Genomic DNA, 25,504 nt, shown 5'->3' on the forward strand with positions numbered 1-25,504 from the left:
AATCACCAAATCACCAAATCACCAAATCACCAAATCACCAAATCACCCTTTATTTACTACTTCAAAGTACACTGACTATAACCAACCAGTTCAAAGTCCACCCTCAACTGAGGGGATGCTAATCTCCTGATTTATATTGCTCAGTCAGGGCTTTCCTGATTGGGGTTGTTAACCTGGGCCAATCAAGGACTTTACAGTAACAAGATTCACATGGTCCCAATCACTACATCCCTCCACTCCCCGCTTGCCCAAGTCCAGGGATGCAGGTCAGGTCTTTCACTTGTAGCTTCTCTTGCAACGTTTTCGCCCCAGGTTCAGTTCCTCTGATTTGGACATAGACATGGGCAGCATGTACCAAACCATGGCCCATCTCTTGCATCCGGACCATCTCGGGAGAGTTTCCTCCTCTTCTTCCAGCGGTAACATTATCGAGGCTTCATCCGTTTCAGAATCTGTGGGGGAAGGACCTGTGGTTTCTGACAGGCCTCCTGGCTGTTCTGAGGGGCCAGGTATGTTTTGCTCCTGCGCTGTTTGTGAGGTAACAACTTTCAGGTGATCACATGTTTGTTCAGGACCATCTCATCTACCCGAACATAGTAAGTCATGGGACCAGACCTCGCGTCAACTTTACCTTGTAAACAGGTCCATTTCCATGGTTCTGGCACCAAATTTCATTCCCTGAATTAAATTGTCTCTATCGTTTATAGGAGACATCTAGCCAGCATAGGAGTTCCTGCTGCCATTTCACCTTCCCCAAGATCTGGGAATATCAGGTTTAACCTGGTGCAGAGCCTTCTCCCCATCAGCATCTCTGCTGGAGCTATCCCTGTTGTTGTGTGTGGGATGGTCCTATAATCGAACAGGAACCAGGACAGTTTGGTCTCGAGTGATGCTGTAGGCTGCTTCTTTAAGCCTGCCTTCAATGTTTGGACTGCTCTTTCCATGAGAGCATTGGACAATGGACAGTATGTAGCTGTCCTTATGTCTGAATGCCATTGGGCTTTAGGAAATATTGAATTCCCTGCTGGTAAATAACGTCCCATTGTTCGTGACAACACTTCCAGAAGTCCGTCTATCGCGAATGATGCTTGCAGCTTCTTAGTTGTCATCCCTGAGTTTGCCGAATGAACTTTATGCACATCCAACCACTTTGAGCAAGTGTCCACAATGACCAGGAACATTGAGCCCATGAAAGGACTGGCATAGTTGACATGTAACTGAGTCCAGTGTTTATCCAGCCATTCCCACAAATGTCGGGGTGCTGCTGGAGGCAGTTTTTGTCCTTGTTGGCACTCTGGGCACTGCCCCACCAATGCAGCGATGTTGGCATCCAACCCTGGCCACCAGACACAGCTTATTGCCAGCATCTTCATCTCGGAAACCCCTGGATGACCCTGGTGGAGTTTGGCGAGTATCTGGTGGTGACTTTTACTCGGGACAATTACCTTTGCTCCCCACAGTAATATCCCGCCCTCTACAGTGATCTGGTCTTGCCAGGTCCAAAAAAGTTTTAATCCTGGTTGCGATGGCCCTTCTGTTTCCCCCATTACCAACTGTTTCAGTTTCGCTAGGACAGGATGTTTTTGTGTCCACAGTTGGATATTGTCCACGGCGACTGGAAAAGTGTCTAGAAAGTTTAAAACCAAAACAGACTCTTCCAGGGGAGGCACCACCAGTGGAGTATCTGCCAGTGGGAGGCAGCTCAGGGCATCCACATTAGCCACTTGGCTTCCTGGACAATGTTCTAACTTGTAATTGTACGCGCTGAGAATAAGGGCCCAACGCTGAAATCTGCTGGAAGCTATGGGCGGCACTGCCTTGCCTTCCTTCAGTAGCCATAACAGGGGTTTGTCACCTGTTTCTGTGACAAATTCCCATCAGTGAAGGTACTGGTGGAACTTCTTCACATCAAAGATGAACACTAAACCTTCCTTCTCTATCTGGCCATACTTGCATTCGGCACCAGCCAAAGTCCAGGAAGCATACGCTGTCATGCATTCCTCTCCATTGGACCATCAGTGAGCCAACACCACCCCGTTACCGTACGGGGAGGCATCGCATGTCAGCAGTACCTCTCGCTTCAGATCATAGTGGGCCAACACCTTAAATGACGATAGCTGCCTTTTTGCTTCCCTAAAGACTGCTTCTTGGTTACACAGCCATTTCCGAGGCTGACCCTTTTATAACAGCTTGTGTAAGGATGCCAAGGTGGAGGCCAGGTTATGTATGAATTTTCCATAATAATTCACCAACCCAAGGAAATACCTAAGCTCCGGTACAGACGTGGGATCCAGGGCTCCTTTGATCCCCCTCACTTTATCTTCCAACGGGTATAACTCGGTTTTGTTGACTTTGTAACCCAAGTAGGTCACTTAGGGTGCCTGGAACACACATTTTTCCCATCTAAGGCATACGCCCACCTGGGAGAAATGTTTAAGCTTTCTGTCCAGGTTCTCCAGGTGCTCATTATTGGTCTTCCCAGTTATTAGCACATCATTCAGATAAATGGCAACCTGGGGTAGCCCCTTGTAAAATGTTCTCCATGGCCCACTAGAAAGGAGCACAGGTTGGTGATACCCCAAATGGCCATCTTGTATATTGATATAAACCCTTATGGGTATTAATTGTAGCGTACTTCTGGAACTCCTCATCCACTCGCAATTGCAGGTAGGCAGGGCTCATGTCCAGCTTCGTAAAGGAGAGCCCCCCCACCAAGTTTGCGTACACATCACCTACGCGAGGGATTGGGTATTTACCCAGCTGTGAGAAGCTGTTTACTATTTGCTTAAATTCCCCACAAAGGCAGACCGAGCTGTCAGGCTTCACAATTGTTACAACCGATGCTATCCATTCTGCAAACTGCACTGGTTTGATGATTCCTTTGCTCTCCAGCCTCCTGATTTCCACCTCTACCTTTGCCCACTTTGGCCCCTTTGATAGTCCCAAGCCCTTCTAGAAAAACTCCTCTATCTTTCACGAAGACTTTACTGAGACAGACATTTCCCATTCGAAAAATGTTGAGCCAATCTAGATGAATCTTTCTGAACTAGTTGTGCCCCAATAGGCTTCGGCACGAGCCTTTTACTCCCATCAGTGGTAACTGCACTGACTACTTCTCATAGAAGACTGCAACCTAAATCGTCCCCTTAATTTGCAATGGTTCCCCAGTGTATGTTCTCAGTCTGGCTGAGGGCTTGTGCAAGGTTAAAGACTGGAGTCCCAAGCAAATCTTGTTGAAGACGGATTCTGTAACCATAGATACTGCTGCGTCGGTATCAACCTCCATGGGAACCAGGTAACCATTTAACTAAACATTAATTTTAATCAGTTCCGACTTGGGTGCCACTAAGCAAATTAATTACAACAAAAACAAGGTTGCTGGAAAAGCTCAGCAGGTCTGGCAGCATCTGTGAAGGAGAAAACAGAGTTAACGTTTCGGGTCTGCTGACCCTTCCTCAGAACTCTGCGGAAGGGTGACCGGACCTGAAACGTTAACTCTGTTTTCTCCTTCATAGATGCTGCCAGACCTGCTGAGCTTTTCCAGCAACCTTGTTTTTGTTCTTGATTTACAGCATCTGCAGTTCTTTTGGTTTTTATTTAAGCAAATTAATTATTCCAAACCACATGTAGGGGACTTTCCAGGGTGCGCACTCTCCTGGGAACTGGCCTACGAGGTTTCTTACTCAAGTCAGGCCTTTAGGATTCCTTCGCTGTTTCGAGTTCATTTACCAGCAGCAACTCCAATGGCTTGTTGATCCAGAACTGTTTAGTCACTTGGGTGAGGCTTGGCTTTCTTGTGGGGTTCTGCTCTGGACTGTCCTAGGGTCCCTCTGCTCAGGATATGCCCTGTGAGTGGCTCTGCGCTTGCATACACTCACATGGTGTTCCCCAAACTCAGTCGGAGAGGTGAGGGTGTCCACTTCCATTGGGATGCCCCTGGAGCTCCCATGCTCTACTTGCCTCATTTTCTAATGACCAGGCCAGTTGCAGTGCCTGTTTGAAATCTGGTTGGGCTTTAGCCAGTAGACACTTCTACATGGTTACATCATTAATTCCACATTCCATACAGTCTCTCAGCATCTCATTCAGGGTTAACTCAAAATCACTTGTCAGTCGTTGTAACCTCATCAAAAATCATGATACAGATTCCCCCGGTTCTCTAACAGCTGAATAAAACTGATAGCGTCTCAGGATTAGAGGAAGTTTGGGGCGTAATATTCCTTAGCCAACTCTGTTAAGAAGGGTATTGGAGAGAGATGACAAAGAGGAGTCTTGAGTTTTGTGTTCAGCAGCATTATCGATCTTCATCCAGAGCTCTTTTACCTACATGCAGGAAAGAACAGATACCACTCTGAATCTGGCTTTCTTTGGGGACCGGTCACTCTCCTATCACGACTCAGATCAGAAAGGTCAATGACATGCTGATTTCCCAAGCTGAATACAGCATGTTTATACATTTCACATTACAATAATTACATGCAACATTGATGTCATTTTCCTTCTCCCCTAATCTGTACATCCAATCCTGTGAGACCCCTGATCAATGACGGACACCTCTATTGACAGCTATAGACTCCCCATGATCGCATGATGTTTACTAGACATTGTTACCATCTGGTCTTGGGATCTTACAATGTAGCCCATTAATTTATATTCCAATGTTAACAGTTATATTCTTTTTCAGATATTTCCCAGACTTGCTTATCTCTAAGGAACAATCGAATTCTATTATTCATCGCTATCCTTATCAAATTCTATTACTCATATTTCCTACTGTCCTAATCACAGGAGACTCTCAAAGATGCTAAACACTACCCCTCTATCTTCCAGTTGCACTATAACTCATTCTCTCACATGCTTCTTTTAAGATGAAATTTACTGAGCTCCTCTAAATATTTCTATGCTCACTCTTTTACCTAATAAGACAACATCTATTCCATCAATAAGACTGAAACTAAATCACTGTCACAGTTCACTGAACTTGTCTGAACTTCTAGGGTTTTACAAGACATAATTTTGTCCTCCTTTTAACTTACCATTTTTCTCTGTTATTGTGGGATCATACTTTTTCTTTTAATTTTTGCTAAACTACAAACTTCAGGCTATCTGTTCCCAAGCATCTCTTATCAGACTGTCTCTTACAGACACCTGCAGCCATGGTTTGTAATGAGTATTAATTTGCAAGATTAATTTGTATATTAGTTTGCAAGATTCTTTGTTCAAAATAGACCCTGTTACCTTGGATTTATCTCCTTCTCAAAGCCACTATTGTGCTAACTTGTGATCTCACTCTAATACTAAACCAGGCAAGCTAATTCTGTTATTGCAGCTAAAAATCTCTACCATATTTATGCCAAGGGGTGGCCATATTGTGCCACCTCCTACCAAGGGCTGCTCAACAAAGGAATTAACTAGATTGATTCCTAGGATTGAAGGGTTGACTTATCAAGAATAGTTAAACAGGCCTGATCTTTATTTGTTAGAGTTTAGAAGAACAAGGGTGATCTTATTGAAGGATACAAGATCCTGAAGGGGCTTGACAGAGTAGGTGTTGGGAAGATATTTCCACTCGTGTGGGAATCTTGAACTAGGGGACATTGTTACAGAATAAGGGGGCACTCATTTAAAACTGAGATGTGAAGGAATTTCTTCTCTCAGGGGATAGTGAATATCTGGAATTATCTACCCTGGAGAGTTGTGGAGGCCAGATCACTAAAAGTATTTAAAGACGATGTGGATAAATTTTTGAAATATTTACAAGCAGATGTCTATAATGATGTTGGCACAAAAGGGGGTTTTGAGGCTTGGAGCAGATCAGCCGTGATCTTTTTGAATGGTGGAGCATCTTTGAGGGGCCAAATGGCCTATTCCTGCTCCTATTCCCTGTGTTGTTGGGCTGTCCCTGGCCCACTGATGCCTATTGGTAGAGACTGTACTCCAAAATGTCACTCCCAGACTGTGTACCAACTTAAGAGTGGCACACACTCCAAATACACACATTTCTTGTCATTTCCTGCTATTCTGGAGGGCTAACCATCTACCATTCTGACCTCTCACTGTCTGTGGACTCATCACTTGTGGAACATACAATCCAAGAAACTCAACAGCTCACTAATATCTTTCAGGGAAGGAAATCTGCCATCCACACCTGGTCTGGCTCACATGTGACTCAAGACCCACTGCAACGTGGTTGACTCACAACTGCCCTCTGAAATAGCCCAGCAATCCATTCAGTTCAAGGGTAGCCAGGGTTGGGCAATAAATTCTGGCCAGGCAGCAGCATCCAAGTTCCATGAGCAAATATAAAAAGAAACTCTCCTCCTCTTTGATGCTCTGCATTGACAACAGGTGTTTCCTCAAACTTGGAAATCCTCAGCTTAAGGTCAAGTAGATGGAAACATTTTCTGCATATGTTGTTCCCAAGTCACATGAGTGTTCTGAAGTTCCCACGTGGTGTACGAATCACAGTTGGTGGCTTCTAGATTGCACCCTGTAGTGTGATGGCTCCTGTATTATTTATTTATTGCAACCAAATAAATTCAGTCTAAGTCAGTTCAGTCAAATTCCTATGATCTTTCTAAGGCATTGCCCCTCTCCAACACTGTTACAGCTGTCCCTTCTTTCTTTCCACTAGCTTAAAAAAACAACTCGGCTGTGACCTTGATGGGCACTGGGATAAGATTGCCAGCTATTGCAATGGAGTGGAAGTCTTGTTTCAACAGTTGCTGCAGTTTGGTAATGATGGCTCAGAGCATCCCTTGTATGTTCCTGTATTGTGTTTCTGACAGCTCTAGATAGTGGCTGCAAGGCCTGTGGTCTTCAGCCTTTGATCATTCCTGTTCACCTTTTTGTGGGGTCTTCAGCTGCTGCTTCTCCCTCTGGAAGCTGTAAGGGAGCTGCTGGAGGTTCCTGGACTTGGTGTTGGCCTTCCAATTGCTGTTTTCTTTGATGTTAGTATCACATGGTGAACAATGCCACAATATATTATCTGAGTACTGGTTTTACCTCAGGTGAGTGAGCACACAATCAGTGGCGAATATCAGAATGAGAGCAGCAGGTTAGTGATGGTCCTTCTGATCTCCCACATCATTCACAATGAAACCACATGCTATAGTTTCACATAGTCTGTCATGAAGGCTTCGCCTTTACAAGAAGATCAATGTCGTAAGAAGATCAATGTCATACCTCAACAAAGAGCTTTGAACTCTGTAACTTTGTACAGAAGTAAGTTGCAGACTAAAGTGCCGATACTACATTGGTTGTGTTAAATGCAGGCACATATCCAATGTGATAGCACTTCCTCCCAAACGTAGCCAGCCTTAAAACCCTATAGAGCATGTAATTGGATACTTACAGTTACATGTGCTTACAGCTCTGAAGTATTGTCGTCCGTGTCAGGTATGAAAAGTGATACAGAAACAGCTTTGCACATCTGACGTGCCAGGTGGCCAATTGAAACAAAGTACCAATCAGTTATGATGTATGAGGCTATCATTTGATATGTTCATGATAGCCACAAGAATCACCTTTCAAAACAAACCAATTTGATGGCTTTTGGGTGGCAGTCTACATCCAGTGGATGCTTGATTAAGACCCTAGCAGAGCCTCACACATAAACCATTGCACTCTGCCCCAAATAGAAAAAACAGTAACTGACTCCACCAACACTTCATTCAGTGCCATATTGCACAGCTGAGTTAGGTGTGAACATGTCAAGATTTCAGTTTTGTTTTCTCATTGAGTGAATCACAGAATTATGGCATAGAAGGAGACAATTTGGCCCATCATGATTGCACCAGCTGTACTAGCTAGTCTGGCTCTATTATCTACTGCCAATCTCCAGCCTTTTCCACATTTCCCTGTGCACCATTACCATCCCTCTTGAATGCCTCAACTGAACCTGCCTCCAGCAGATTTCTGGGCAATACATTCCATACCTTAGCAACTTATTGTGTGAAAAAGATTTTTCTCACATCATCCTTGCTTTTCGAATTGTAGCCCCTATTTTATGTTGTCTTTCAGTGTTCTTCTAACCAAAGTACATCACCTAACATTTCTGTGTGTTGAACATCATCTGCTACCTATCTGCCCACTCCACAACTCCCTTTGGAGTTCCACACTATTCTTCTTCCACTTTACAATTCTTTCAACTTTAGTGTCATCTAGAAAATTGGAAATTGCCCCAGTTCCATTAAGATCTAGATCATTAATGTATAACAGGAAGAGCAAGGGCCCCAATTCCGACCCCTGGGAACACCACTACAAACATTTCCTCTAAATTGAAATATCCATTGACCATCACTCTGTTTTCTGCCACTCAACCAACTTCGTATCCGTTTTGCCACTGTCTCTTTTATACCATGACCTACAACTTTCCTCTCAAGTCTGGTGTGAGGCACTGTATCAGATCACAATCCATTTATACCACTTCGTAAATGTTACACTCATTAACCTTTTCCATTACCTCTTCACAAAACTTCCAACAAGTTAGTTAAAAATGATTTCCCATTTAGAAATCCTTAGTAACTCTTCCTAATCAAACACCTTTTACCATGTTATTACTGATTGTATCCTGCATAATTGTTTCCAAAGTTTCCAACTATCAGCATTAAAGTCTTTGGGATTTCCCTTTATGTTAGCTGCTAATTTTTCTCACAGTTTCTCTGCTTTTCTTATTTGCTTTTTCACGTCCCTCTGAACTTTTGGTATTTCCTTTGTTTCTCAATTGTATCTTCAGCTTTACACCTGTCAGAGGCACACCTTTTTGTTCTAATGTTAATTTCCACCTCCTTGGTATTCTGGGGAACTCTACATTTTTTAAAATTTCCTACCTTTTGCATTAGAAGGAATATACCTCAACTGTACCCTAAACATTATCTTGAAGGTGGCCCATTGTTTAGTTACTGATCTTCCCACCAACCTCTTATTCCAATCAATCAGTTGTGACGTTGGGAAATGGGCCAATTTGTGATTTGCATCTCCAAAATGAAAGTCCAGCAATCATTGGTACCTAGTCCTACCCTATTTAGATGCACATTTTGGAGATGAGTTCCACGTCTCTTAATAATTAAAAAAAAGTATAAAAATCCAGAAAACAAAGAAATGCCAGAAATCTCAAATAAAAACTGGGTCTCTCTCAGTTTTTCGGGTAGATCTTTGATCAGATTTCCAGATTTAATTATGTTTCTGCACCCAATATTTAGCAGCAGGCTTGAATTGTGAAATTTGAATTGGAGGAATTTGATAGAAACAGGAAGGAAAATATACCATCATTTCCATGTTTACGCAGTGTGCGTAAGATATTCAACTTGAATGATTCAGTCATTACTCGGAGAGAAAGCTGCAGCTTGCAGAGAAGCTAGATTACTTCAAAACATAATTTTGTTTCTGAGTGAAATTAGGTTTCTTGCTGTACTATGCTATATATCAAATTATGTTCTTTAGGATATGTCTTTAATGGTGACTATACATGATGGTTTTGACAGGATACAGGATCAGTTTGTGGATGCCGTTACTGCACAGCTATCTGCGATGGACAAATGTATTCAGCGATATACAAATGGAAAGACAGTTCCAATGCCACAACCATTCCACTTTGAATTGCCGGAGAAAACTACTCTTACGACAGTAATATACCCTGCTGGAGTCAGTGATGAAACTCTGGAAACACAACGAAAAGTAAGGTTGGAATCCCGGTCACTTTTTGCATTTTTACAGCCTGTCTATGAATTGCTAAATGGTTAAAGGAGTAATTTATTTTGACAATTTTCGATTGATGCTCAGTTTTGCTAAATGGCACAATCAGTTCTTTTTCTCATATTTTCCAAAATGTGCTTCTATTGGTTCTCAACAGAAAATGGTTTTTTGACATAACATTTCCTCAGAAAATAAATTCCATGGTACCCTAAACACAATATATGCTCAATATTAAATAAAATTCTTGGATGCGATGAGATGCTTGTTTCTTGAGCAACCATAAATTACTTTCCAAATTGTTTTCTTCTAATCTTGCCTCTCTTACGCTTTATTATAGCTTAATGACTCACATTATCCACAATACATTTAGAGGAAAAACCACTGTACTTACATTAACATACATAGAACTGTACAGCACAGAAATAGGCTCTTCAGCCCACGATGTTGTGCTGAACATGATGCCGAATGAAACCAACCCCTTCTGCCTACCATTGGTCCATATCTCTCCATTCCTTGTATATTCATATGCTTATCTAAAAGTCCCTTAAATGCCCCTGTTGTATCTGCCTCCACCATCACCCCTGACAGTGTGTTACAGACTCCTACCACTCCGTGTAAAACAACTTACCCCTCATGTCTCCTTTGAACTTTTCCCCCTCTAACCTTAAATGTCTGCTGCCTAGTATTAGATATTTCAACTCTGGGAAAAAGTTCCGACTATCAACCCTATCTGTGCATTTCATAATTTGATAGACTTCTTTCAAGTCTCCCCTCAGCCTCCGCTGCTCCGGAGAAAACAACCTGAGTTTTTCTAGCATCTCCTTATAGTTCATACCCTCTAATCCATGCAGCATCCTGATAAACCTCTTCTGCACCCTCTTCAAAGTCTCCACATCCTTCCTGTAATGTGGCGACCAGAATTGAGCGCAATACTCTGAATGTGTCCTAACCAAAGACTTATAAAGCTGCAATGTGACATCCTGACTCTTGAACTCAGTTTCCCGACCAATAAAGGCAAGCATGCCATACACCTTCCTTTACCACCCTATCTACTTGCTGGCTACTTTCTGGGAGATATCAATTCCTTAGCAACTGTCATCAGCTTATTAGCCTGGCATCAACTGAGAGTATTATCCTGCTTCAAGGAAAAAGCATAGTATGTTGCCTATTGAATGAGGTTTGGAATAAAGCCACCCTTCGCTATGGCAGCATTTTTATATCTTTGCCAAGCCAGGCAGGTCCACAATACTTTTGATAATTGACCAGTTTTATATATTGAATATTCCAAGTTTTAATAAAGTTAGATTTTAAGGGCATGTTCCATAAACTTGATTTAAAGAATTGAGGGGCAACCTGATTGAAGTGCTTAAGCTGTTAAAAGTATTTGTTGGGATTGATGCAGGGAAATTTGTTCGAATCAAGAGCAAGGTATTTTCAGGAACTTGGATAATTCTGTACAGGAATTACAGAAAATTAACCTGGAAGTGCAGCAAGTAAATTCAAAAAGCACTTGATTTGAAAATCTTCGTTGCAAAGAAACTAGTGTAAGAGCAAAGTAGTCTTCCTGTAACTGTATCGGGCCTGTGAAACCACATCTGGAATGTTTTTGGACTCCCTATCTTAATAAGGACATATTTGTCCTGAGATGAGTTCCAAAGGATCACCAGACCAAGCCATGGGACAATGGCGCTATCCTTTTAGGAGAGATTGGGTACATGGGAAGTATATTATCTTGAACTTAGGGAAATGGAAAGCTTATAATTGAAGCACATGTCAAATTCTTAAAGACATTAACAGGGTAGATGCTGGAGAGATATATCCTCATGCTAGGATGTAATCTAGAACTTGGGATCATAGTCTCAGAGGTAGGCCAAGACTGAAGTGCTGTGAAAGTTCTTCTATCAGAAATCTGTCAGACTTCGTAGTTCCTTACCACACAAGTCTATGGATGTGTAAATGTTCAAAATTTTCAAGATAAGGACTGAAAGATTTTTGGATATGCGAATAATGTAGGAAGTTGAAACAGAAGTAGAAGATCAGTCATGATCATATGACATGTTTTCAAAAGCTGAGAAGAGACCAGATGACCTATTCCTGCCCTTAATTATTTTCTTATATTGCAGTAAACTTAATATTAGAGTAAACTATTCATGAATGAAATTAGAAAACACTTTTTTTAACACAAAGGGTTTCAGAATCTGGAATTATTTCTCCCAAAGGACAGTGGATGTTGGGACAATAGAATTTTCAAAACAGATCAATTACTTTTAGGTGAATGTATTAAGTTATATAAGAAAATGCATGTAAATTGATCTGGGATACAGATCAGCCTTAATCAAATTGCATGGTGGAGGGGGCTAAATGACCTACTCCTGTTCCTAAAGGACAGGGTGTGTTCTGTCTTGGCTCCAGATAGCCCTGCATTTAAGGCAATACTGGCAGCAAATCTTCCATTTTGCCATTGCATGGATTAAACTCCAATTATGATTATTCAATGGTTTGATGGCCTGAAGTCTTGGCACTGCCTAGCCTGCCATGGGACATTGGTAAATATGATGTGTCCTTTTACTTCTATGAAAACTTCTTCTGTAAAATGTTAGGCAAATTTCTTTATCCTAACTCAAAATAAGCAATATCAAAGCCTCCAAAGTTGGAACATTACAATGGAAGTCGTCCTCCTCTCCATGTTTTGATTTGTATTATTTGATTCAAACTTCAGCGCATTGCAAAGGACCAGGCCTGTCTACCATTCATAGCATCCCTTGCTATATGCATTATTGATTGCAGTCCATTGTGGATATTTGGATGTGATGGGACATTCTCATAAAGCAACAGGATAGTGTGGAACTGCAGCCTGTACGTTTCCTACAGGAAATTATTTTGCGGTTCCACCTCTGGAGACATTTTTAACCAGTATAGCACCAGCTGTAGTAGTTGCCAGATATATGATTATTATTAGTTAGGTTACAGTAAGGACAACCAAGTTATTGCAGAAATTAGAATCTTGTGGATTTTTCTTTGTAGTTTTAAGATAGCACTGTTTCTGTAGTTTGTAAAAATAATTTATCTAAGGATCTTATGAAATCAGCAATTCAAACGTTGTGCATTTTTTGATGTGTACAGGAGTTGCATGCTGAACTTGGCCTAGACAATAAACCCTTCTTCCGCCGTGCTATGGCTTTTTGTTTTCCATATGATGAGATGAAAATTAAGTACTTGAGAAATGTGCATAAGTACCTTCCATCTCCTGACCCTAATGAGTTCAAGGTACATATCTAAGTCTACAGTACTATAAATTGTTTAAGTAAGGCAAAATAGCCACAAAAATAAATTTTGTCATTCAAATATTTTATTATTTTAGAAAACATGTATTATTGTAAGATGGGGGAAGTATATATTTTGACTCAATTACATACTTTTTAACGTATAAATGTTATGTTTTATTCACTTCGGAACAGATTTCTGTAGTGCACGGATCCTATTTCTATTACCACTGCTTGCAGGACAATGAAAATGACGCTGAGTGGGGTGCACCGTACCGTTGTTTGCAAGTTATCATCTCCTGGTTCAACTATCAGGGTTACTTCGACAAACCTGTACCTACAGTTACAGAGATGCAGGAGGTGTGATAATTGTTTTAAACTAATATTAATGTTGTTTATGCTTGTCTAGTCTTATTTATGCAAATCTTTTAAAAATACAATTTTCAGTTCTAACAAAGGTTTAGTTCAGTTGTATTGCAATATAGTCGTCACAAATTTGAGAAGTTCACTTTTAGAAAATTTAATCCGTAGAGTATCAGACTAAATCAATTAAATTACCAGATTTGCTGGATATTTTAATTACATTTGATAAGAGATCTTTCGGCGAGTAAAGTGAATGCCAGATATACTGTCACGTACAGTCAGGAAGGATTTTGGTCATGACCCCTTCAGTCACTTTAAGTATCTGAACACAGCAAAGGCTATCAAACCAACTCCATCTTATTATAAAAACAGGTAGAATTATTTTAGGATGAGGATACGAGCTGTGATTTTAAGAGATGTTTGATTAACGATAATATTTCCGGACTAGAAATCACACAGCCTAGGATAATGCCCTGGGAACATAGGTTCAAATCTCATCATGTCCACTGTTGTTGTTTAAATTAAATTAATAAATTTGGAATATAAAATTAGTTTCAGTAATGGTGACCGTGATGGACATCAACAATGTTGTAAGAAGAAAACTGGTTCACTAATGTGATTTAAGGATAGAAATCTGCCATTCTTGCCTAGTCTGGTCCATATTTTGTTACTATCAATTCTGGAGGGGTGAATATTCCTATCTTTTATTTTTTAAGATTGGTTGTAAGAGAGTTTGAATTTTGGAAGTATGTGCTTTTTCAATTCAATATGTATTTGACCATGTGTAAAGCTATAAAGAAGTAGCCAGCCAGATCTTTTGAGCTCACAAGTAAAGAGTTTGTTTGATTACTTAAAATAAAATTCACTCAGTTAAGAATAAGCATTAGTAAATGGTGAAGCCTATATAGAATCCAGTGATTGTACAGACATGAGCATGCAAACAACTAGAACAAGTTACAGGGTTAGAGGGAGGTGAAATTCAGAAAAACTTAAAGTTCATAAAATGTGTTATATATTCTGAGCTTCCTTTGGGTGGTCTTGAATTTCTAATGGGGTCGCAATCAGTCAATTCTTCTAGAGACAGTCCCTTTTAAACTGAAATCAGTGCTTTTCTAGGGTGGGTGCTGTGGCACTTGAGGTTTCTTTTATTTTTAACTGTTCCATCTCTATAATGTATTCCAATTTGTAACAGAGATAGGCTCCAAGCTTAAAACAAAAAATTGAGAGAGAGAGAGAGAGAGATCTTATTATTCCATCCTCCAGGCCTTCTTGATGTTACGGTCTTTTGTAATCAACAGGTAAGTTTATAATCATAGCATTTCACAAGGTAAGTTTCAGTCGTGTAATGATTAATGGTACACAATTACATGATTCCTGTTAAAGAAGGAATTTTAATATCCCATTGTGAAAAGTTAAAGTTGAAACAAAGGGAAGAGTCTGTAGGATCTTTTCTTGCATGGTGAATTTTAGTAAGTTCCCTTTTACTATTCCTGCAGATGAGACGTCTATTACTTATTGTCAGTTTTAGCTGTGCTATGCAAATCAGTTCCTTAGTAATATTCCAATAAAAACAAAATATCGTGGATGCTGGAAATTTGACATGTCGGTCTGACAGCTCTGTGGAAAATTAACCTTTCGAGTCCCATATGACTTCTTCATCTGAAATGTTCGCTCTGTTTTTCTCTCCACAGATGCTGCCAGACTTGTTGAGTTTCTCCAGCATTTGCTATGTTTGTTTATTAACAATACTGTTCAGCATCACTTTTGTAGTTTCCTGTAGACCTTGGCAAGTCAGGTGGCGTCTACAGCCACTTTAAAACACAGCATCCTGCACATTTAAAGGTGTCTTCTTTCAAATTAAAGTCCCGGATATTTTCTGATGAAGGGTCTACGCCCGAAACGTCAGCCTTTCTGCTCCCATGATGCTGCTTGGCCTGCTGTGTTCATCCAGCCCAGCACCTTGTTGTCTCGGATTCTCCAGCATCTGCAGTTCCTACTATCTCTGATTCAATTTCAACCCCACTGCGAAGCCTCTTCTAAGGATGCCTAGCCTGAAGAAGTTACCCCCCTCCTTTTCTGATGAAGTGTCTAGGCCCGAAACGTCAGCCTTTCTGCTTCTATGATGCTGCTTGGCCTGCTGTGTTGATCCAGCCCTGCACCTTGTTGTCCTGGATATTAAATTGGTTTGTAGAATTGAAGCTTAATTGTCCATATTTTGACATATCATGACAGTATGATTCCAAACCCACAGGAATGTAACTGATACTTAACTACTTAAATATGGCATAGCAAGCCACTCCATTCCAGGGAAATTAGAGATGGGTAAATAGTTCTGGCCTTGCCAGCATTTCGCATATCCAATTTTTTAAAAAAAAGGGAAAAATATTCAATTGCTGATAGGGATTGGAAGGCAGGTTTCACGTGAAGGGTAGTTATGTCATTGGGAGTTTCGGGCTACGGGAAGAGTCAAAAAACCTGGGGCTCAGGTCAGGGGGAGAGAGAGAGAGAAGGTGAAGGTAATAAAACTGGTGGTCAGAGAGAAGATGATAGTGAACCAGTGTTTGCGGTTGGGACCTCAGGTGAGCAAGAGGACCTGGTTAATATTGATTAGGAGAGTTAGAGACTTTGGGCAGTTTATTAAAGTATAAGAATCCGTAGAAAAACAGATGAGGTGAATGGGTTTTTTGAGCAGAATGAAAAGCAAAGAAAGATCCTGGGATGAGGAAATCAGGCTTAGGGTTTTGGGGAGCGGCATAGAGTAGAATGAGTTGACAGTGGGGTCACCATCTTTGACAGAGCCAGAAGTACCAGCAGCAATATTCTGAGTTTAACAGTGGAACTGAGAGGTCAGGAGGCAGAACAACATGGAACAAAACATGGGATCTTGCTGTGAGTAAATAATTGTTTTCACTCATGTACAAATGGGGAGCATTTTGGACGTTGAAAGTTCTCAAAATGCTCAGGAACATCACTACTTCCAATACGTGGAAGACTTGCAAGAGAGTTGAGTATAGTCGGAAGGACCTATCAAGTGGAAAGAAAAGTGATCAAAACCTTTGCTATCAATTCTTCACTAACCTCCAGTAGAACCACTGTAGAACAAGCAAGAATTGCAAGGTCATACTCCATCTTGCTTTACATGAACTTTGTACTATGGTCTTAGTTGCACGAGCTCTCATTATATAATTAAATTGATCAAATACTTATTTAATGTGATTATGAGGGATGCCTGGAAGCAGAAAGAGTACTGCATGACACTGGTGAAGCAGTCTAGGTGAAGGGCCTCACTCCAGATATTTTGCAAAAATTGCATCAATTTTTACGTAAAATAAGGAATTGCTACTTTATAAGTTATTTTTATTTTGCATTTTCAGATATTGGCAAAAGTTGATGAAGGATTTGTTAATCTTGTGGAAGGAAAAGACTGGATTCCACTTGAACAGATGGTAGCAATATTAAATGTTTTTAGTATATCAGCTATCACCAAGGATATCCGGTATGAAAAACATGCAAGCAAAATGATAATTAAAGTTATATTTTGGTCTACCTTTCGGTGTAAAGCAGGCTATAAATGGTTAGACACAGCTGAAGCTTGTTATGAGTATAGTTATATGAGGAGATATGAACAAAGTTGTTGAAAACTACAGAGAAAAGCTTTGCACTTCACTTTATGTACCGTTTCATTTTAGCTTGGGTTATTACAAAATAATTAATATTTCAGTACCAGAGATGACAAGTTTAGAATTTGTCTGTGCTTGCCCTTCAGCTAGAACTGCCTTCTTCAATCCCATTTCTCTGATTGTTTCATATTGATGACTTTATTCTTGTCTATTTACAGCCTCTGATTATAACTGCACTTGCAGTTACGTATTCCATGTTGTAATAAATATTCTACATTAAATTTTATTCAAGCTTTTCTTTTGATCTTACAGAGATAATCCTCCACCCCTGCCACCTCTTTAAAGTATTCTTTTTAGGAATGATCATTTATTATTTATTCTCTCAAAATGTTTCCATGATCCTGGTAGGGTGAACAACAATTCTGGATTTTTTGGCAGCATCCCTAATTTGGCATTTTGCCCTGCATCCTGGGTTAGGCATTCTAGAAACACATTTTGTCTCAGATCTTATCTGTCACCCAAAGTTTTAAACTTGTGTATGCATTGACTGTGGCAGGTTGATAGTATGTATGGGGGATGTCCAGTTTTGGTGGTTTGCATGGGGGCTGGGACCTGAGCTGAAAGCATCAGAATGGCTGCAGGCTAATAGTCCCCTTCACCCACTCCACTCTAGAACCTGGTAATCCTAACACCCCCTCACCCGCCTCACTCCCACCAAATGGTCTCACCAGAAGCCTCCATAGTGAAGTCTTTCTTAGCTTTTTAGCCAGAGTTGTTCACCCTTGATCTAAGACAAGGCCTGCCATTGTCCAGTTAGGTGTCCAACTGGCACTTAATTAGAAGTTCTTCACAAATTCCAACACAAAAGACAATTTTATAGATTATCGCTTGCTCGAACATCTTGTTCAATTTTTACTTAGATTATTCCACATGTATGGGTCAGGAGGCTCCCTCTTTATGAGACTTACGAATGTTCTGTTTCAGAACCGGTGCTAAAGATATGTCCATGGCACAGAATACAGGTCTACACTGCCTTGTGTTTGACGGTTTGGGAAGTTTTCTTCATATGGAGGAGAGAGTGTTATTTCTATAATTAAAACTAATAAGTAGAGGAATTCAATCCAACAATGCCAAACTATTTGTCATAAAAATGCATAATGTAAATATTAACCTCTCCATAAAAAATGGGAGAGGATTAAGGATATAAAAATATTTAAATTGGATACCAGTCCTTAACTGCTCCACATCTGCCTGTTAGAAATTAGGGTAACGTGCTGTGCAATTGTCCCACTGTCATTAGACAGTGAGCTGGCGTCTCTCTCTCTCTCTCTCTGTCTCTCTCCCCCCCTCTCTCTCTCTCTCTCTCTCTCATCCTGCAGAAAAGAAATCTGAAACCTGAAATCAGCCAGTTTATCATCACTTAACAGTTTACTATAAAGTGTTGCTTTTCACCAATAAGTCAGTGATTTGACAATTTGTGAACTAGTGGCTCTGGGCTTCACAAGGAAGTGAAAATTACCTGGAGAAGAGAGATTTAAGTACAGCAAATCCTGACAAGCAAAAGGTTTATCTCAGCGAACCTTGTGGACGGGGGTGATTGAAATGCCTTCACAGTTGTTCCCTTAATCTATAACACAAATTTCTTTGTGCCCTTCTGTTTGTGTATGTGTATATACATATAGGGAGAGTTATAAGGGGTTTAGAATTTTAACTAGTCACGTTACAGGTCAACAGTTCATTATTGTTTTCTTGTAACTAGAATCTATATACTTGTAATAAATAGTAATCCTTCTAAGTGCAGAAATCTGGTTCATGTTTTCTGTTAGTGTGTGTCTAAGAAGATACATACATTGGGGGCTTTTATGTAATTTGATAAAATCTTTAACATTTGTGCCGACTCTGGAAATAGTGCGGCCGGCCCTCCAGCGCGCTGTCCCACTGAGGCATGACACACGAGTCAGTTTAACTCAATCGTAGGCAAACTTTTGGAATAATTTCAGGGAGTCGTTGAGGGAAGATCATGGCTAACAAATTGGTTTTTGTAGATGTACCAAGGCTGATTGATGAGGATAGTGCAGTTGATGTGGTCTAAATGAATTTCAGAAGACTTTTGGCATGGCCCCACATGGAAGACTGCTTTTAAAAAAAGCCAGTGGGATACATGTATTGTAGCAACTTGGTGCACTGGCAGGAATAAAGGGTTATTGTTGACAAGCGTTTTTGTGACTGGAATGCAGTTTCCAGTGGAGTCCCCTAGGTCCCTTGCTTTTTGTGTTATATAATAATAATTTTGATGTAAGTATAACGGACATGATCAAAAAGTTTGCAGATCACACAAAAAGTGGCCACATGGTTGATAGTGAAGAGAATAAGAAGTTAACAATGGACTTGTCAAGTGAGCAGAAATGTTGTAAATAGAATTCAACACAGAGAAGTTTGAAGTGCGGAGATCAAACAAGGTAAAGGAATACACAACACTGTGAGGTGTAGAGGATGTGCATGTCCAGAGATTCTTGAAGGTAGCAGGACAGATCCATAACTTGATTAAGAAGGCATGTGGAATGCTTTCCTTTATTAGGTGACATACAGAATATAAGAGCAAGGAAGTTATGCTGGAATTGTATATATAATTAGTTAGGCCACAACTTGAGTACTGTGTGCAGTTCTGGTCACACCTTTACAAAAACATTACATTTGCTGAAGAGAAGGTACAGGTGCATTTTGGAGGATGTTGTCAGGATTGGTAAAGTGCAGATATGAGGAAATATTGGATAGGCTGGTGTTGTTATCCTTGGAATAGAGGAGCCTTAGGGTAGAATTGATTGAGGTGTACAAAATTGTGAGGGGCCTGGATGCAGTAGGTAAGAAGGGCCTATTTAGCTCAGCGGAGAGGTTAGGGGCTAGGGGGAATAGATTTTAAACATTTGGTAGAAAAGGTAGAAAAGGCAAACGTTTCTCTTTTGCAGGGTGTGGATGGCTGATAGTGTAGCAGAGGCAGAAACCCTCTACTTATTTAAAAGATGTTTCGATCTGCACTGGAGTTTTATAACCTGCAGGGATATGGAGCAAATGCTGGCAAGTGGGGTTAGGATGGGTGTGTCATTTCTCAGCCAGTGCAGACACTATAGGCCAAGTGACCTTTTCTATGCTATAAACCTTTGATCATTCTATTCCACAATAGGTGTTCTGTACTTGTTCCCAGAAACAGATCTGTAACTTTCTCCGTCCCAATTTCTGCTCTCTTTCCTAAAAATAATTTCCTTTTTGATAAACTTTATTAAGTGTTTTCATTTTTACAGACAAGACGTTGATGAACCAATCGATCTTAGTCTTCATTTCAAAGAACAAGGAACTCCTGTGGTGCTTTGTAAGTTTATAATTTTGTTACTTCCTCTTTCTTAACTTTTGAAATAACATTAAATTCTGCATAAAAAGTGGTTAATTAATCATGCAATTTTGAGAGAGCTGTTTTATTGTGTTCTATAAAATTAAATGTATTTGAAATGGCTCTAGAAGTATAAGTAGCAGTTACTGCAAAAAAGCAATATATACAGTGATCTTGACTACCTCAAAACTAGGAACAAAAGATCTATTTAGCAGTTTTTCCTATCAAGAACTTAAAAGACCAGTGTTTTGAATAAAATTTAAAGTAACAGTCTTACAACTAATTTTGGTACTTGCTTTCAAATTTTATTTGTTGCCAAACTGCAGGATCTGTGTTGATCTCATGATGAATATGTGTTGCACTTAAACTGGAGCGGTACCAATATCCTTACAGGGAGGTTTGATAGTGCCACTCAGAAGGATTTAAACTAGTGTGGCAGGGGTGTTGGGAACTGGAGCAGCAGGTCAGTAAGTATAGAGAATGGAGGGAAGAGCTTGAGACTAAGGTAAATATAGCCAAGAGGAAGAGCATGCAGGGAGAGGTTGCTGAGCTCAGTGGAACTGGAGGCTTGAACTGTATTTGCTTCAATGCAAAAAGTACAACAGGTAAGAAAGATGAACTTAGAGCCTGGATTAATGCTTGCAGTTATGATATTGTTGCTATCGCAGAGATATGTTTGAAAGAGGAACAGGATTAGCAGCTTAACGTTTCAGGATATCAATGTTTTAGACCAAAAGACAGAGGAGGAAGTAAAAGAGATGGGGTAGTTGCATTACTGGTTTGGAAGCATATCACAGTGTGTTGGCAGATGACACCCTGGAGGGATCTTGCAGCAAGGCATTAAGGGTAGAGCTCAGGAATAGGAAGGGTGCAATCACAATGCTGAGATTGTATTACAGATCTCCCAGCTGCCAGTGAGAGATAGAGAAAGAGATACTTAGTAGCTTCTGGAAAGATGTGAAAATAACAGGGTTGTTGTGGTGGGTGATTTTAACTTTGCCCATATTGACTGGGATCCCTTAGTTCTGGAGGTTTGGATGAGGACCAGTTTGTTAGGTGTGTCCAGGAGGGTTCTTTGAAACTGTATGCCAATAGTCCAATGAGGCAAGGAGTCATATTGGACCTGGTATTGGGAAATGAGCCCAGCCAATGATCAAATTTTCAGTGGGGGAGCATTTTGGGAATAGTGACCATAATCCCATCAGTTTTCAGACAGTTATGGGTAAGGATAAGAGTTGACCTCACATGAAGGTGTTAAAATGGAGAAAGGCCAATTATAATGGAAATAGGCAAGAATTGGAGAATGTAGATTGAGAGTGGCTATTTCAGGATAAATCCAGATATGATATGTAGGAATCTTTTCAAGACCAGTTGATTAGAATTCAGGATAGGCAAATTCCTGTGAAAATGAACAACAGGAAAGGCAGGATTCAGGAACTTTGGATGACAGGGGAAATTATCAGCTTAGTCAAAAAAAAAGGCATACTTAAGATCTAGGCCACTAAAAACAGATGAAATCCTGAAAAAATATGGATAAAATGGGAAGGAACTCAATCAGGGAGTTAGGAGGGCTAAAAGAGACCATGAAATGTCCTTGGCTAGCAGGGTTAAGCAGAATCCCACTACATTTTATTCATGTATTAAGAGCAAGGGGGTAGCTAAGGAAAGAGTAGGCCCACTCAAGAATAAAGGACAGAGGTTATGTGTGGAGCCAGAGGAAATGGGTGAGATGCTATTTAACAAACAGAGGGAAATGAAGGATGTTGAGGTTTGGGAAAGGTGTGTGAATACTCTTGGGCAGGTCAACATAACGAAGGAGGAAGTGTTGGGTGTCTTGGAATACATTAAGGTAGACAAGTCCCCAGGGCCAGATGGGATCTATCGCAGGATACTGTGAGGAAATAGTTAGGGCCTTAACAGATGTCTTTGAACCATGTTTGCCCTCAGGCAAGAACTGGAAAATAACTAACGTTGTTTCTTTGTTTAAGACGGGAAACAGAGATAATCCAGGTAATTATAGGCCAGTAAGCCTGACATCAATGGTGGGAAATCTGTTGGAGAAGATACTGAGAGACAGGATTTATTCTGATTTGGAAGTGAATGGATCTGTTAGTGATAGGCAGCATGAGTTTGTGCGGGGAAGATCATGTTTCACCAACTTGATTGCGTTTTTTGAGGAGCTGACAAGAATGATTGATGAGGGAAGGGCACCAGATGTGGACTTTAGTAAGGCATTTGATAAAGTACCTCATGGCAGACTGGTATAAAAGGTAGAATCTCATTGGGTCCAGGGTCTGCTGGCTAGATGGATACAGAACTGGCCTGGTTATAGAAGACAGACAGTAGTGGTGGAAGGATGCTTTTTGAAATGGAGATCAGTAACTAGTAGTGTTCTGTAGGGATCAGTGCTGGGACCTTTGTTTGTAATATTTCTGAATGTTTGGAGGAAAATGTAGGTGGTCTGATTAATAAGTTTGCAGATGACACCAAAGTTGGCAGGGTTGCAGATAGTGAGGAGGATTGTCAAAGGATACAGCAGGAAATAGATAGATTGCAGATTTGGGTAATGGCAGATGGAGTTTAATCCAGACAAATGCAAGGTGATGCATTTTGGAAGATCAAATTCAGGTGGAAATTACACAATAAACGGTAGAACCCTTAAGAGCATTAACATACTGAGGGATCTGGATGTACAGATCCACAGATCCCTGAAAATGGTAACACAGGGGGATAAGGTGGTCAAGGGGCATACAGCACGCTTGCCTTCATTGGTTGGGGCATCAAATATAAAAGTTGGAATATTACAGCTGAACAAAACTTTAGTCAAGTCATAATTGGAATAATTGCATACAGTTCTGGTCACCACATTACCAGAAGGACATGGATGCTTTGGAGAGGGTGCAAACAATGTTTACCAGAATGTTACCTGGTCTGGAGGGTTTTAGGTATGAGGAGAGGTTTGATAAACTCGGATTGTTTTTACTGGAGGCTGAGGAGTGACCTCATAGAGATCTACAAAATTATGAGAGGTATAGATAGTGGATAGTCAGAGGCTTTTCTCCTAGGGTAGAAACATCAACTACAAGAGGGCAAAGGATCAAGATGAGAGGGGGACAGTTTAGGAGAGAAGTGCAGGGAAATCTTTTCACCCAGAGGGTGGTGGGTGCCTGGAACACACATCCAATGGAGGTGATGGAAACAGGCACGGAAGCAACTTTTAAGGTGTATCTTGATAGACACATGAACAGAGGGATAGAATCCTCATATGGACGATAAGTAGCAGGTCTAAATAAGAAACAGAAATTGGCACAGACTTGGTGAGCTGAAGGACCTTTTCCTGTACCATTTAGTTCTTTGCTATGATTACATTTATTGCTGATTTATTAAATCCTGACTTCTTACTAATTTCGATGTTGTTACCGAATAAAACAGCTGCTGAACCTTTTGCGTGTGTTTTGCTGGGAATAGCAGTAAATGAAGAAGCAAACGTCAAAAAAATCCTTGTCCTAGACACAATATACACAGGAAGTGATGACTTGGCCACTATAATTGAAAAGGTATGCATAAATAATCACCATAGTAGTTTTCCAAATCATATATGAATTTGTGGAGTTTTCCAATGAAATTAAATTAGTTTTTTTTGATTTGTTTGTGAAATATGAGCTTAGCTCCAGGACATCATAAAAGATAAGTCTGAAGCATTTGCCCCAGTCTTCAGCCAGAAATGCCGAGTTAATGATCCATCTCAGGCCCCTCCATTAGTCACCAGAATTACAGATGCCTGTCTTACAGTTAATTTGTTTCATTCCATGTCATATCAAGAAACAGATTGGAAGCACTGGTACCTGGAAAGGCTGTGAGCCCTGATAACATTCGGTATTGGAGACTCGTACCCCTAGCCAAGCTGTCCCAGTACAGTTACAACAATGTGAAAAATTGCCCAGGATGTCCTGTTCACAAAAAGCAGGATACATCCAACCTGGCCATCAGTGTACACTCAATTCCCAGAAAAGTGATGGAAGGTGTCATCAACAGTGCTTTCAAGGAGCACGTACTTAGCAATAACCTGCTCCGTGACCCGCAGTAGGCTTCATCAGGGCCATTCAGCTCCTGACCTCATTACAGCCTTGGTTCGAACATAGACAAAAGAGCTTAATTCTAGAGGTAAGGTGAGAATGACAGCCCTTGACATCAAGGCTGCATTTCATTGAATATGGCATCAATGAGCCCTGGCAGAACTGGAATCAATACTAGCAGGGAGAAAACGCTTCGCTGCTTGCTGACATACCTAGCACAAAGGAAAATGGTTCAGGTTGTTGGAGGTCAGTCATCACAGCTCCAGGACATCAAGGCTGGAGATTCTCAGGGTAGTGTCTTTGGCCCAATCATTTTCAGTTGCTCCATCAACAACCTTCCTGCCACCATATAGAGTTCGAGTCATAGAGTCATACAGCATGGAAACAGACCCTTCAATCCAACTAGTCCATAGTGACCATGTTCTCAAACCAAACTAGTCCCACTTGCCTGCATTTTGCCCATATCTCTCAATCTTTCTTATTCACGTTCCTGTCCAAATGTCTTTAAAATGTTGTAACTGTACCTGCATCTACCACTTCCTCTGGCAGTTCATTCTGCATACAAACCACCCTCTGTGTGAAAAAGCTGCCCGTTAGGTCCCTTTTAAATGTTTCTGCTCTCACCTTAAAAATATGTCCCCTGGTTTTGAACTCGCCTACCCTCAGGGGAAAAAAATCTTTGCTATTCACTTTGTCCATGCCCAGCATGATTTTATAAACCTCTGTAAGGTCACCCCTCAACCTCTTTTGCTCCAGTGAAAAAAATCCCAGCCTATTCAGCCTCTCCTTGTATCTCATACCCTCCAGTTCCCAGTAATATTCTAGTAAATCATTTCAATGGAGGTTTTCGCCGATGATTTTACAATATTCAACACCATTCATGAATCATTATATGAAAATTTTGCAAAGTTTTGAGAGCAATTTGGACCATTGTTTTGTGGAATGGGGATGTTGCACAACTTACAAATGTGAAGTCTGTGGCTCAGCCCATACGTAGAACATCCTTTTCTTTGAAAGGGAAAGTTGAGGCAAAGATCAAAGAACAGATCAATTAAGACAACATAAGATCATTTGAAGGACCAGCACCAAGGATGATTGTGT

The 25,504-nt window shown here is 40.6% G+C and overlaps 1 protein-coding gene across 1 annotated transcript in view; it reads left to right on the forward strand.

Annotated features, from left to right (window-relative positions):
* Positions 1-25,504, forward strand: part of LOC109913526 (ufm1-specific protease 2-like) — a 41,679-nt gene that overhangs the window by 7,911 nt on the left and 8,264 nt on the right. The window contains exons 2-7 of the mRNA XM_048619380.1: positions 9,486-9,678; positions 12,820-12,963; positions 13,155-13,319; positions 16,697-16,818; positions 20,242-20,309; positions 23,760-23,884. Of these exons, the coding sequence (XP_048475337.1) occupies positions 9,486-9,678; positions 12,820-12,963; positions 13,155-13,319; positions 16,697-16,818; positions 20,242-20,309; positions 23,760-23,884 (817 nt within the window). The remainder of the gene's footprint in view (positions 1-9,485; positions 9,679-12,819; positions 12,964-13,154; positions 13,320-16,696; positions 16,819-20,241; positions 20,310-23,759; positions 23,885-25,504) is intronic.

The sequence above is a fragment of the Rhincodon typus genome, chromosome 3 (genome assembly GCF_021869965.1).
Source record: "Rhincodon typus isolate 14 chromosome 3, sRhiTyp1.1, whole genome shotgun sequence".
NCBI classification, from domain to species: Eukaryota; Metazoa; Chordata; class Chondrichthyes; order Orectolobiformes; family Rhincodontidae; genus Rhincodon; species Rhincodon typus.